The sequence below is a fragment of the Talpa occidentalis genome, unplaced genomic scaffold, assembly GCF_014898055.3.
Source record: "Talpa occidentalis isolate TD23 unplaced genomic scaffold, MPIMG_talOcc4v2.1 talOcc4.7, whole genome shotgun sequence".
Classification (NCBI taxonomy): domain Eukaryota; kingdom Metazoa; phylum Chordata; class Mammalia; order Eulipotyphla; family Talpidae; genus Talpa; species Talpa occidentalis.
In genome coordinates, this window is record NW_023605083.1 from 14,463,067 (window position 1) to 14,478,657 (window position 15,591).

Sequence of the window (15,591 nt, forward strand, 5' to 3'; positions counted from 1 at the left end):
ACAAAAATGGGGAAAAGTCTAGGAAAAAAATTTTGATAAAGTAACTAAGATGGAACCTCAGTTATAACAGTTATTTATGTGGCTGGTGGCACAGGAACCAGCAAAAAAAAAAAGATTGTGTTGGTTCTTGTCCAAACTCTTGATTTCTATTCTAGTTACATGTGCGGGCCAATGGTGCCATGGATGTGTCTGACTATGGATCAGAGGACTCTATTCTAGTTGCTCCAAATATCTTTTTATACTGATTGACAGATATTACTGTTAAGTGGGCCAGTAAATCTGAAGTTCTCTGCCTGAGTTGTACCAGGTAACAGAATTAGTTCAATCTTGCCTTATGATGAAACTCAGAAGGATCAAGGTTTTATTGGCTACTTTATTGGTGAAATAATCCCTCTGAAAACTTTGTGGGTGGCCTGGCACTTTACTCCTTTCTATCTTTATATAGTATGTAGGGTTTTTCTGTGATTTTGAGAGGACCACTCTGGGAAATCTTAGCAACGACCAATACCAGATGTTATGCCCCTGTTTGCTATTTGCACTGACAGGTCTTTTGATGGGCAATGATGGGCAATGATGGGCAATGAGACTTGCAAATGAATCCTGACTCCTTTGCTGGGGGGAAGTTAAGCTAGACTGAAACTCACACAGAGTTTGAAAGAGGAGAAAATGAATAACAAATCCAAATGTTATAATGAAGACAAGTTGAATGAATATAAAAAAGACCAACTGGTTAGATAATTGTTTACTATGTATGACCTTAGAAGGAAGATTATCTGTGGAATGACTGAGAAATTAATGGGAGATGAGGAAATCAAAACTAAGTTTAGCGTAATCATTGAAAAAGTCTTGATGCTATAGAGAAGGGCAATGATAGTACAGTGACATATGGCACAGAAGAAAATATTTACTAGATTATTCATGAGCCTACTAGAGTAATTCCTATTTCCCTAGCTTATTATCATTTTACGGGGGTAAAAAAAATCACCTTACCTTGCTGATGTGCTCAGGGGCTTGGTCAGGAGTATTGCTGAATTCTCCACCAATCTGTAGGTCACTGACACAGCAAATTGAATCCCTCAGTTCTGTGAGTTTTTGACTGCCCAGTACCAACATTGTCTGGTATGGTTTGTGTTCTTTATGCTAAAAGTCAAATGGTAAATAAGTATCCACTTAGGGACAGCAATTCAACTATAAACTCTATAATGATCACATCTAACTAAGTTACTAGTTTTCTTAATTTATCTCTACAGCTTGGCGTTCTGTATTTTCTCAGATTGAGTGTCCATTTGGCATTTTTTAATTATAGGTCCAAACTAATGACCAAAGTTGTTTATATCTCCCCTGTAATCCACCTTCTCTACCTAATTCTCACACACCAAGACAGTATTTTTCCTAAATCAACCCAGAACCAGCTACTAAACAACAAGGGGCAATCCTGACATTCCAGAGTCCACTGGAATTATTCCAACTACCCATTCCTAAGCTCTTTAACCTGCTTTGCGTTTCCCATGGAAACCCTATGAAGGCTGTGGTCTATGTTTTCCCCTCCCTCCTTTCTGCCTCCTAACACCCTGGTGCTGCATGGAGAAGTACTGTCCTGTCCACTCAGAAAAATGAATGTAATAAAAATCTTTAAATGGCATTGGCCTTCAGTGTTGTCACTCATCTACCTCCATAAATTAAAATCCCATGGGAACAACATGATACCTGGTGATGTATCATGAGTGTTTGTGCTGTTCCTTTCCTCCCTCCCCCATTCACTTTTCACAAAGTGATGTTACTGAGATGGGGACCAGTGGGTGGTCATGAGGGGAAGCCATCATGAATGGGATTAGTGCTCCTGTAAGAGACCCTTCTCCATGTAAGAAGTCTGAGACCCAGAAGAGTGCCCTCAAGCAACTCCACTGGCCCCATGATCTTGGACTACCAGAATTGTGAGAAATAAACTTTTGCTGCTGATAAGCCACGCAGTCTGTGTTTTGTTACAGCAGACTGAACAGACTATGAAGACTATGATATGTGGCAATAAAACTTTTTTTAGGATCCCACTAAAATGACAAATGACAGGATGAAGAGCCTCTGGAGTATAACTTCATTACCACTACTGTCTTTTAAAATTTCTTAGAAGTTACTTCATTAAAGTCAGGCAATTAATCTATACCCTATACTCACATTATAAATCCAGAAATTAAGTTGTATTGATTTTGTTCTACTGTTTCTAATTGATAGAGATACCAGTCTAAAGTAATTAGCACTAAATATATCCAGATGGTTCAAAAAAATCTATTTATCAATAAGTACAATTTATATATAGTAATTTTCAATAAAATCTTGTCAAACTTAATGCCATCTATTTGGAGAATCAAAAATATACAGAATTCTTTTTATTACACATTCCTAAGAAATTCCTGGACCCCAGACCTATAAACTTTCTGCATTTTCATCAAAGAATAACTATGTTCAGTTCATTTAATAACTCCCCAAGTATTCTGAATTACTACACAGATGTCACCCCATTCCTTCAACCAGTCACCTATTCTGCAAAAAAGTCTTAAGAGTTGGGCCTCCCCAGTGGCGCAGCGGTTGAGCGCTGGGTTGCGAAGCTGCCCGCAGCCTCTGCAGCGCCAGTTCGATCCCCCGAGGGTCCCACATGGAGCGCAGATCTCTCCTGCCGCCCACTGCTCCCCTCAGCAATGTACTTTGGTCCTTCTGCCTGCTCTGCTCCCTGCTCTGACTCTGGTGAATTCTCTCACCCTCCTGCGCTTCTGACTGTACCCAGTGCTTATATAAATAAATAAATAAATCTTGAAAAAAAAGAGTCTTGAGAATTCATATAACAGAATTATTGTGGATTTATATATGCTTTCAGTTGTTTATAGTACAGACATCAAATATATATTCCAACACTCTAACTATAACCCAACTAACTATAACCCTATTGATCAAGCATATTTAAATTTTGGTTTTAAAATCAAGTTAAGATATTTATCACTAAAACAAAGAACCCAAGAATATAGACAGGATATTAGATAACATATGCTTATATATATCTTGAACCCTAAGGAATGTGAATTTTCAAATTAAATCCTTTGACAGAAGTTACAAGTTATCAGTGAAGTCCAAAGGTTTTTACTGACCTTAAGAAATATAACAGGATACAAGATATTCACAGATAGGATAAGCTCTCCTTCTTTAATCATGTCAGCTGGGTTTTCAGGCCTTTTCCCTATGGCATGTGACTCCTGAAGAAGGAAAATGAATCAGTAAAAGACCTTAAAATCAGACATTGTGACTCAGATAAGAGGCAGTGTGGAACAATGGCTATAAGCAAGGGCTGAGTCAGACAGCCCTGGGTTTGGCTACTAATTCGACTTCAAGAAAATTGTTAAAACCTTGCTAAGTTTTAACTTTATTTCTGTGAAAAACAGAAAATATTTAATTTTATGGAATTCTTGCTGAGACCATGTACATAAAGCATATAATAAGATGCTTGGCTTATGAACTGATGATAAAGCAGAGATATCAACTAATGGTATAACACTGGCATTCATAGTTACTAATACTTTTACATATTTTGTAAAAGGATATTAAGAAAAGACTTTATGTAGGACCTCCCTGGTGGCGCAAGAGGTTAAGTACAGCACTACAAAGCTATCCATCGGCAGCCTCGGCAGCGCGAATTCCATCCGCATCTGGGGAGGGAGATACCCACATGGCACAGCAGACCTCTCTGTCTCGCCCGCTGCTCCCCTCAGCAGTGTATTTCAGTTAATCTGCCCGTTCTGCTCCCCACTCTGTCTCTGATGAATGCTCTCAATCCCCTGCACCTGGGGCCTGTACCCCAGTTCTAGTATGCATAAATAAATAAATCTTAAAAGAAAAAAAAAGATAAGAATTCCATGCAAACTGGTTCAGCCATATGGAAAACAGTATATTATGAAATATAACAGGATACAAGATATTCACAGATAGGATAAGCTCTCCTTCTTTAATCATGTCAGCTGGGTTTTCAGGCCTTTTCCCTATGACATGTGACTCCTGGTACCTCAAAAGATTAAAAATGAATATGCTATATGACCCAGCAATTCCACCTGTAGGTATCTACCCTGATAAGTCGGAAGATGAAAGACAAATACCAGATGTTATCAGCAATAAGTGGAATATAGAGAAACCAAAGAAAGGGTCAGATAATACCAAACTTAAAAACGAACTCTGGAAAGCTCACTATAGAAGAGAGGCATCCAGAGGGGCAAGAGATAGGGGAGAGAACAAAATGGGGAGGAAACAGAGTGGACTCTGGTGGTGGACTACGGGTGCTGTGATGGAGGGTGTACTGTGTATTAATAACACACGAAGGGGGAGTCTGTACTCCAAAAATGCAAACAACAAAGTAAACTAGAAAAAAAGAAAGAAAACAAAAACAATTCCATTTAAAGAAATACCAAAAGAAATAAAATACTTAGAAATACACACAACCTAAATATTTTGAAAAACATCTCTTCATGGATTGGGAGACGTAATGTTGGTAAAAAAACAATACTACCCAAAAAGATACACAAATTCAATGCAATTCCTATAAAAGTCTCAGTGGTGTTTTCCCCCAGAAATAGAAAAACCCATCCTAAAATTCATATAGAATTTCAAAGGACCATTAACAGTCAAAACAATGCTGAAAAAGGACAAAGTTGAACAGAGGCTACCAAAAGCTACAGGAAGGGAAAATGGGGAATTCATTGTTTAATGCGTTTAAAAATTCTGTTTGGGGGCCTCCCTAGTAGGGCAAGGAGTTAAGTCTCAGCACTACGGGGCTATTGGCAGCCACTGCAGCTCAAGTTTAATCCCTGCCAGGAGGCTGGCCCACATGGTGCAGCAGACCTCTCCTGTCTCAGCCTGTTGCTCCCTTCAGCAGTGCATTTCAATGTATCTACCTATTCTGCTCCCAGCTCTGTCTCTAATAGGTCCTCTCACCCCCACACCTCTGGCCAGCACCCCAGTTCTTGTATGCATAAATAAATAAAAATCTTAAAAAAAAATTCTATTTGGGATGATGAAAAAGTTCTGGAAATAGTGGTGATACACAGCATGTGAATATACTTAAAGTTACTTAATTGAACATTTAAAAATGGTTAAAATACTAAATTTTGTTATGTAAATTTAACCACACACACAAAAAAAGTGGGATAATAGATGCCCTAGTGTATTATCAAGTAACCAACAAAGTATCTGACACACAGTAGGTTCTCTATGTAGTTTAAGAATACATACTAAATGAATTCTTCACAACTTCTTAAATTTCTCTGAGGATTTTTACCTAACAGACAACAGATTTAGGAATGAAGGTGGTTAAAGCAAAAATCAGAATCAGACCAAAACTGCAGTAATTGGGTGCAAAAAGAGCATGAATTAGCCTAACACAAAGAGCAAGACAATACTAAAAACAAAAACAGAGGCAGGAACTTAAGAGTCACATATGCCAGCATTTGGATTCTATGGGCCTTTTCTTCTACTAGCTTCCAGTTCCAGTGAAATTTCTGTAGCTTGTTTTCAACTACACATAGCCAATATAAAGATACAATACAGTCATCCTTAACACTCATCCAGTGATATAGCTTATGTTTCCTGGGAAAAAGTAAAAGATACGATTCTTACCATCTCATAAGCAAATGTTTCTTGTCTGCAGACCCGATCTATCGTTATGGTTTCTTCCCGATGTTCCATAAGTCTCTTTCTAACCCTGTTATAAACATAGGGAATATCAAATTTCAATATGTCTTATTGGGTTTATAAAACATCTTTAATAGCTAACTTTTTAAAAATGAACTATATTTTTTTATATTGAATTAATTTTATATTTAAAAGCCATGTACTGAGGTTAACATAGTGTCCTATTTGTTAATGCATTCATAATTATATTTTCTAGCATCTCCTATAACTTTTTTTTAACATTGTTATATTATTTGGTGTATATATAATCATACATAGTCTATCCTGATGTGGTTTGTGGCTTTTATCATACATTTGTATGATATCATACATTTGTATGCTTTTCACAAAAGAAGTGTTAATAAGTTTATTAAGACTGAGCTCTTATCATGTCTGTTTTCTAATCACAATGGTATGAAACAAGAAATCAAGCACAAAAGGCAAGCTGGAGAGATTTCAGTTATGTGGATGCTGAACAACTAACTGTGCTACTGAATAATTTGCTACTAAATAACTACTAAGTCAATGAAGAAATTAAAGGAGAAATTAAAAATTACTTTGAGAAAAACAAAAATGAAGAAACAAGCTATCAAAATCTATGGGATGCAGGAAAAGTGGTACTTAAGGGCAATTTTATAGCAATACATCAAAAGTCAAGAAAAATTCCAAATGAACAATCTAACTTTACACCTGAAGGAACTAAATAAAAGGAATAAATGAAGTCAAAGTTAGTAGTGGTAAGATGATAAAAATCAGAGCAGAAATAACATAACTCAAAAAGATAATACCAAAGATCAATGAAACCTGCTTCTTTGAAAAGATTAACAAAATTGACAAGTCTTTAGCTAGGTTTATTAAGAAAAAAAGAAACAAGTGTAATAAGCAGAATCAGAAGCAAAAGAATTTGTAATAGATAAGACAGAACTACAAAGGACCACCAGACTACTATGAATGTATATATGACAATAAATTACACAATCTAAAAAGTGGACAAATTCTTAGAATCATACACTCTTTCAAGACTGAATCAGGAGGAAATGGAAAAGCCGAAGAGACTGATCACAAGTAAGGAAATTGAAAGTCTCCCCCCTAAAACAAGAGAATCAAATGGTTTCACCAGTGAGTTCTACCAAATTTTCACATAATATCTTATACCTATCCTTCTCAAACTTTCAAAAAATAGAAAAGGAGAGAGAACACTTCCAAATTCATTTTGCAAGGCAATATAACCCTGATATCAAAAGCAGACTAGGACATCTCAAAAACAGAAAACATAGACCATCCTCAACATAACTTTAGCAAACTGAATTTAACAATACATCAGAAAGATGAAATATCATGACCAAGTATGATTTTCCCAGGGATGGTTCCAACAAACAAGCCAATTTTTTCCAATACACATCAACAAAGGGAAGGATAAAAATCATATAATCATATCAATAGATTCAGAAAAGGTATTTAACAATATTTAACATCTATTTATGATAAAGCTCTCAATAAAATAGGGATAGAAGGAACATATCTTAAATAATAAAGGCCAAGCATGACAAACTCATACTTTACTCAACGAAAAATAACTGAGAGTTTTCCTCTAACATTAGGGACAACATAAAGCTGTCCATGCTTACCATTCAACATAGTATTGTAAGTCTGTGCCAGAGCAATTAAACAAGAAAAAGTAATAAAATGTGTGGAATTTGGAAAAGAAGTAAAATTATTACTACTGGCGGATGATACACAGAAAACCCAAAATATTCCACAAAAAATACATAATACATAAAATGTATATATATATAATGTATGCATGTATACATAAAACATAAAATAAACCAGTACAGTAAAGTGGCAGGCTACAAAATCAATACATAAAAACTGTTGCATTTCCATAGGCAAGCAATAACCTAGAAGGAAAAGAAATTAACAATTCCATTTACAATTACATCAAATATAAATACCTAGAAATTAATCTAACCAAAAAAAGTGAAACATGGGCCTCCTTGGTGGCACAGGAGTTAAAATCAGCACTATCAACCTGTCGCCAGCCACTGCAGCATGAATTCAATCCCCAATCAGGGAGCTGGCCCACATGGTGCAGTAGACCTCTCTTGTCCCACCTATTGCTCCCCTCAGCAGTTGATCCGCCTGTTCTGCCCCTTGTGAATCATCTTAATCCCGCACCTCTGACCTACACTTGTATGCATAAATAAAAATAAATCTTTAAAAAAAAAGTGAAACATATATACTTAAAACTATAAGACACCATGAAAAGAAATAGAAGAAACATAGAAATGAAAAGATAGTATATGTTTATAGATTGGGTGAATCACAATGTTAAAATGGCCATCTTACTTCAAGCAAAATATCAGACACCATAGAACAAACAATACTAAAATTTGTATGGGTACACAAATGATCCTAAAGAACTAAAGAAGAAAAACAGATGCATCATGCGTCCTGCCTTTAAACTATACTACAAAGTTATAGTAATCAAAACAGTATGGTATTGGAATAAAAACAGACACATAAATGAGTGGAAAAGAACTGAGAGCCCAGAAATAAACCCTCATCTATTTGCACAGTTACTTTATAATAAAGGATCAGGAGCATACAACGAGGAGGAAGACTCTGCAGTAAATGAAATTGAGAAAACTGTCACAAAAGCAAAGAACCAAAACTAGACCACTATCTTATACCCAACACAAAAATTAATTCAAAATGAATTAACAAGTTGAAAGACTGAAATCATGAATCACTTAGAAGAAAACAGACAATACGTATATGGACATGGGCCTTAGAGATGTCTTCAGGGATTTAAATTCTTATACAAGGGAAACAAAAACAAAAATAAACAAGTGGAACTATATGTAACTGAAAAGTTTATGTACAGTAAAATAAAAAACCACGGAAATGAAAAGGCAACCTATGGATTGGGAGAAGATATTCACAATCCACCATATGACAAGTGATTAATACCTAGCATATAAAAAGAACAAACAACTCAATCAAAAAATGAGCCGAGATGGTTCCAAAGAGACATTTAGATGGCCAACAGGCACATGAAAAGATCTTCATCATCCCTAATCATCAGGGAAACACAAATCAAAACCATAATGAGATGTCATATCACACCTGTTAAGAATGGTCCCTATCAAAAAGACAAGAAACAAGTGCTGGCAAGGGTATGGAGAAAAAGTCACCCTCATACACTACTGGTGGGAATATAAACTGGCACAGCCACTTTGGAAAACAGTATGGAAATTTCTCAAAAAAATTAAAAATAGAACTTATCACATGACCCTGTAATTCCACTTCTAGTTATACACGGAAACACTATTCAAAAAAGATTTAAACAGTCCTATGTTCATTGTAGCAATAGTTACAACAGCTAAGATATGAAGACAACGTTAACACCCATGACAGATGACAGGATAAAGGAGATGAGCTATAGACACACAATAGAATACACACAATAGAATGCCATCCAGCTATAAAAACTTGGATGGATCTTGAAGGGATTATGCTAAGTACAATAAGTCAGAAAGAGAGAGAGAAATATCAGACAACTTCACTCATATGTAGTATATAAAGAAACTAAGCAAACAAAACAAAAGCAAATCCTTGGATTCTGACACCTGCAGATACCATGGAGGAAAGGGATGGGAAGGGCGAGAGGAATGGCTAGAAGGGGTCAGTTAGAAGGTGGCAGAAGGTTATTAGAACTTTGATGGGAGGGACGGTGTGGTGTACATTTGAAGTTGTACTCCTAAAATTTACAATTTTGTAAACCAATGTTACTTCAATAATTAAAAAAAAAATTGTAATAATAGTACTAAACATGACAGGTTAGTTTCAGTAGCACTCATGTAGTAAAATTATCTATCTCTCCTAAATCTACAAAGTAAAATTCTCTCTTTCGGGGCCTCCCTGGGTGGCGCAAGGGGTTAATTTAAGCACCACACTATGAAGCAATCCTCAGCCTCTAGCGCGAGTTCGATCCCCGGCTGGCCAGGGAGCAACCCATATGGCGCAGCAGACCTCTCCTGGCTCACCTGCTGCTCCCCTCAGCAGTGTACTTTGGTCAATCTGCCTGATCTGTTTCCCGTTCTGTCTTGGGTGAATCCTCTCACCCCCCGCATCTCTGGCCTGTACCCCAGCTCTTATATGCATAAATAAATCAATCTTTAAAAAAAAATAAAATAAAATCCTTTCTTTCATCAAAAAAATTCAAAAGTGGGCCTCCTCGGTGGCGCAGCGGTTGAGTGCTGGGTTGCGAAGCTGCCCACAGCCTCTGCAGCGCCGGTTCGATCCCCGGCTGCTCCCCGGCCACCAGGGGAGGGTCCCACATGGCGGGCAGACCTCTCCTGCCGCCCGCTGCTCCCCTCAGCAGTGTACTTCGGTCCTTCTGCCTGCTCTGCTCCCCGCTCTGGCTCTGGTGAATTCTCTCACCCTCCTGTGCTTCTGACTGTACCCAGTGCTTGTATAAATAAATAAAATAAATAAATAAATAAATAAATTAAAAAAAAAATTCAAAAGTGGTAAAGATAACTTATTTAGCTTGCTATGGAATAAGGAGCAAAAACATGTATCAAAGGAGAATCAATATCTAAGAGATGCCTTTCTCCCCACTTCCTTACATGCACAAAATGAGTCAAGTAGCTCTTTTGCTACACAGGGAAAAGGAAAAAGTGCTAGAAATTTATTTATTTTATTCCACAATAAAGGGATCATGTGCTTTGATTCAGGTTTTATTTTTATATTTTTAAGGTACTGTTAGGGGGAAAAAAGGTAGGTTTATAGAAAAAAGCATAGAGACACAGATTTTGGCTGTTGGCACAAGTTTAATTTACTTGCAGTCCTGTTAAGATTATTATTAGTGCTATCTTAAATGCAGCAGCTTCAAAGAACATCAAAAAATCCCAGTTGAGGAATGCTGTACTAACTCCTTTTATATTACTTCTATAATTCTATCCACATTTCCTAAGGAAAGGACTAGAATAAAGCCAGGGAGATCTTATTGATCTAGTAGCAGAAAACAGCCAGGGGAAGCAAAGTGTAAAGCAGTCTTGAAATTATTATTTAACAAGGGTTAATAAAATCAGTATACGTCAATTAGGATGTTATTAACTATAGCAAAAGATTATTATGCTTTGCTTATAATTATCACCAAAATTCTTTTTCTAGGCAATTTCTAAGACTTCTTCTGGTTTATGAAAATTTCACTTATTCCACTCATTCTATAAATATCTATTCATTCGTTATTATGTGTCAAAGCTATAAGAAATGGAAATATAACAGCGTGTGTAAGACAGATATATCTTATGGAATCTTTTAGTTACGAAAACAGAAAACTCAAAATAAGTATATTATAAATGTGATGAGTATTTTGATTTCAATAGAAAAGTATAGTGGTTACACTATCATAAAATGAGATCTAAATGTAGTCCTCAGAACTTCACCTAAGATTCTAAGGCTGCTCAGAAGTCAGTAAGAGCAGTAAGGAAAAAAAGAAAAAAGACCAGGAGGATAAGGAAGAGTGAATATTTTAGGCAAAGGCTGTAAAAAAGGTTTAGTGCTTTTGGAGCATGGCATAAAGCTAAAAAAGATCAAGATCCATTCTACAGAGGCACTTTTGAGTCACTTAAGAACTCAGGACTTTTGCCTAAGGCACCTGAAAAATTTTAAGTAAGAGAGTTTCACAATCAGATACACTAAATATTCAACAATAGTTAAATAGAAAGCAGCACAATAAGCTTAAGGGCAATATATAGAGGAAGGAGTTCGGATTCTCAAGGAGCCTACAAGGACTTTAGAAATGCTAGAAGAATTCAAAACATTATAAATACACCTATTGAATCCTAAGGACAGGAGATCGGTTTTGGTAATGTTGAAAGGAACCAGGGTCTCAAAGTTAAGGTGAGCTTCAAATGGAAGAGGGCATGTGCATCCTGAACCATTTGGAAAAGAAAGTGGTTGAAAATAAATCTGAAAATGCAGACTGGGATTATATGTGGAAGGCTTCAGATGACTTAAGAAGTCTGAAATATGTAAGAAGTCTGAAATATGTCTACAGGAGAAAGAATCGCTGACAATCTCTCAGCAAAGCAGCAAGATTAGGCAATAACATTATACATAAATCTGAAGGAGAAAACAGTACAGGCTTAGCAAAGAAGCCTTTCACATAGCTCCAAGTATCACTAATACAAATATTTGTCGTGGGTGATAAATTTGCCAGATATTACAAAAGAAACCAAGCAGAGTTGAAACAGTTACAGGGCAGCCCCGATACAAAATGAGTTGCCTGACTGTGGGTCCTCACACATGTGCTTAAAGGGACTTATCAATACTCTACTGCAGGCACACACAAAAGGTTAATAAAAGGTTTATTTACAAAGGAACAGCAAATGAGGAAATGTACAACTCAGGGAGAAAAGTGGGAGATAAAGTTTTAAATGCGTCCTACCCGATCCACCGATCTGGAATCCCAAATGGCTCTCTGAGAGCTGGCCACAAGCCTGGAGCCATGAAGCCAGGAGGTGAGCAAGAGAGCGAGCCCCCCAAGGCCCACATGTTTGGTTTTTATACCAACCCTGGCTGCTTAACTCCACCCTCAGGTCCCAGCAACCTTCCCTTTGGTGGTGACGGGATTTGTCTTTCCCAATGTCCTGATGGCTTTGGTCTGGAGTGGGGGTGGAGTCCACAAAGCCTGCATGGAATTAGCTCAGGACATCCTTTCCCCCTAACAATATGACTGCCTGAATTTTTGAAGTGGACAATAGAAAGAGTTGGACCTACTATGACAGTCATAGCAAAATGGTGTGAAATGGGCTGCAAACTGGAAATTATAAATTTCACCACTACATGCATAATTATATGAAAATTATGTAGTACTATATTATCTACAGTGAGCAGTTTTTCTCAAAGTATGGCTATCAGAATGAATTACCTGTGAGTATTCAGATCAATACAGAGAGAATAACCACTTAAAAACTTTTATAGCAATGTGACAATAATTTTACTTTTTAATGATAAAAAATGTTAGCTTTCTAATATATTTGTCTCTTAATCCCAATTTTTCTAGGAATTCATTTTTACAAAAGTATGCATCTGTAAAAAACAAAACATCCAAACTTGATCTTTTACCAGAGTTTTAAGAAACACTATTTAGCTGCACCGTAAGTCTTAGGTAGATTTCCTTTGTAAACATTCATTTAAAGTAAACACAGGGCCTCCCTGGTGGTGCAAGGGGTTAAGCACCACACTATGAAGCAATCCTCAGACTGCAGGACGAATTCGGATCCCCTGCCAGCCAGGGAACAAACCACATGGCGCAGCAGACCTCTCCTGTCTTGCCTGCTGCTCCCCTCAGCAGTGTATTTCAGTCAGTCTGCCTGTTCTGTTCCCCACTCTGTCTCTGGTGAATCCTCTCTCTCTCTCTCACACACATCTCTGGCCTGTATCCCAGCTCTTATATGCATAAATAAATAAATCTTTAAAAAAGATAAAGTAAACACAAATTTGAATATGGATTGGATATTATTAGAGGTTATGTATTTACTGCTAATTTTCTTAGGTGTAATAATACACTATATGTAAAACAATGATACTTTAAGAAGCTTTATGTCATTGTATTCGGTGGTAAATTATCATATCTAAAACTTAATAGCTCAGCAAGAGAAAAAGACAGCAGGTATTTCAAACACATACTAAACTAAATATAGTCAAATGTTAACAAAGGTTGAGTTTAGGGTGTGAGTATGCAGAAAACAATAATATACTCTCACCTTCGAAATGATATAATGTTGGAAAAAATATTTTAAAAAACAGCACAGGGGCCTTGCTGGCGGCACAAGGGGTTAAGACGCAGCTATCTCCAGCTACTGCAGCACCAGTTTGATCCCGCGCCTGGGAGGGGACCCACATGGCATAGCAGACCTCGTCTGTTTCTCTGCTGCCCCGCTCAGCAGTGTATTTCAGTCAACCCACCTGTTCTGTTCCCCACTCTGTTTGTGAATCCTCTCACCTGCACCCCCCCACCACACCTCTGGCCTGCACCCCAGTTCTTGTATGCATAAATAAATCTTTAAAAAATAAAAAGCACATAATAAAAAGTGAGGTCATTCATACCCCAAAGTCACTAGGTCAGTATTCTCAGGGAGGACTTCTGGATCTTCACCTTCCTCAAGGCACCTTAGTTTATCAAGGCTGAAACAAACAGGAAAGAAAAGAAGGAAATGCAGTCAGGCATCTAGTTTTCAGCAATCAGGTTGGCGTTCTAAATAAATCACTGAATAGTTAAGAAGAAAAAAAATCCAGCAGGCCGCTCAGAGGCCAGAATTCTGTGCAGATTTCTGTACCCACATTCCATAAAGAAAAAGGATATAAGTCGACTGAAGATGGTCATTACTATTAAACACAGAATGACATCATTAAAGGTTATTTTCATATTTTCTCCCCAAACAAGCACTTTTGGGGAAATCGTCAGTAACTGTATACTCGGGAGGTCCCCCAAAGAGACCACAGTTAATCTTGGAAGGAGGTTGCGCCTCCTCCCAGCTCACCAATAACTGAGATTTCTTCATTGCCCAGGTGTTAATGACAAGTACACGTCTCTTCCGTTACTGATTGTTTTTCGATATTAACAAGCACTTTAAAAATAAGAGCTAGAAAAAAATAACCTTTAAGCAACTCCCCCGTTCCTTCATTCCAACTCGCAGAGATTGTGTATTTCGATCGCAGGATTTCTGGTGTTCCGGGAAGGTTCCAGCATGTTGAAAGCTTTCACAGGGCTACTATCCTGGGGTATATAAACCACAGGATCTCCCAAGGATGAGACCCAGGGGAGGGCAGAAAACTAGGCAGCACCCTATTTGGCCCCAGGCAGCAAGAGACCCTCAGCCCCTCACTCACCCGCAGACCGCCTTCAGCTCGGCTGCTGCCTCCAGGCTGCACCCCAGATCCCGGGCCACCGCCGCATCCTCCCGTCCGGAGTCGGCGACCCCCCGGCTCCCGGGCAGCGTGGGTGCCAGGGGCTCTCTCAGAGACATGTCCCCTGCACCGCGTAATCGGCCACGCCACAGCTCCCCGAAAGCGCCCACGTGGAATGCGCGGGTGTTTAGCTCGGGAAGCTCGTACTCGGGGAAGTTGGAGCCCCCACTGTTGGAGAGCAGGTCCTGCCTGCCCCCCACCCCGCTACTCGATGGGCCGCTCCGGACGCCTTCAGCCATGTTCGCCCCACTCCCTTCCTTAGCAAAAGCCGAACGACCAAGGCCTCACGCAGCGTCATGGGACTTGTAGTTGCGTGCGATCACGGACAGCGAGCTGAGGGCTGCGCGAGAGGAATTTCAGAAACTACATTTCCCGGCAGGCCCCGGGGATGGGCATGGCCCCTGCCCCAACCCCGGCCCCGCCCCGCCCCGCCCCCAGGCGCGGCGACCCGAGCCTCAGCATTTAGGCTGAACGCATTGTTCTCAGCCCACGGTCGCGCGGCGGGCGGTTGGGGTTCCCGTGGCGACGCGGCCTGTGAAACTGGCTCTTTGACCTTCACAGTCACGTCGCGTCGCCCTTCGGCAGGGCAAGGTGGCTTCACCATGCCCTTCTGTCCCATGCTTTGCTGTTCTTGGCGCAGGGTGCGGGACTCTAAGGTCGTGGGCTTCGCTCCTACCTCACCTCGCCCCCACAACCTGAGACTTGGGGGGCGAGCTCTGAGATTAGGGGCGCTCTCAGGAGCTCGTTTCTTCACAGCCTCCCTAGTGGCTTCGTGTTCGCGCGCGCGTGTGTGTACATAATTGCTGGTCACATACGCCAGTGTTCGAATGTCTACTGTGTATCAAACATTATTATTGGCCTTAAGCAGATTTGAAAAAAAAAAAAAAAAATCACCAGAGCCCT

The 15,591-nt window shown here is 39.0% G+C and overlaps 1 protein-coding gene across 2 annotated transcripts in view; it reads right to left on the reverse strand.

Moving 5' to 3' along the window:
• SNAPC3 (small nuclear RNA activating complex polypeptide 3) overlaps positions 1 to 15,086 on the reverse strand; it is a 33,742-nt gene extending 18,656 nt beyond the window's left edge. For both annotated transcript variants that reach the window (XR_005121901.2, XM_037493051.2), the window contains exons 1-5: positions 14,611 to 15,086; positions 13,828 to 13,905; positions 5,650 to 5,734; positions 3,138 to 3,242; positions 991 to 1,140 (exon numbers count right to left, since the gene is read on the reverse strand). Coding sequence is in view for 1 of the 2 variants with exons in the window: in XM_037493051.2 (XP_037348948.1) it covers positions 991 to 1,140; positions 3,138 to 3,242; positions 5,650 to 5,734; positions 13,828 to 13,905; positions 14,611 to 14,927 (735 nt within the window). In the remaining variant the exon portion in view is untranslated. The remainder of the gene's footprint in view (positions 1 to 990; positions 1,141 to 3,137; positions 3,243 to 5,649; positions 5,735 to 13,827; positions 13,906 to 14,610) is intronic.
• Between the last annotated feature and the right edge of the window lie 505 nt (positions 15,087 to 15,591).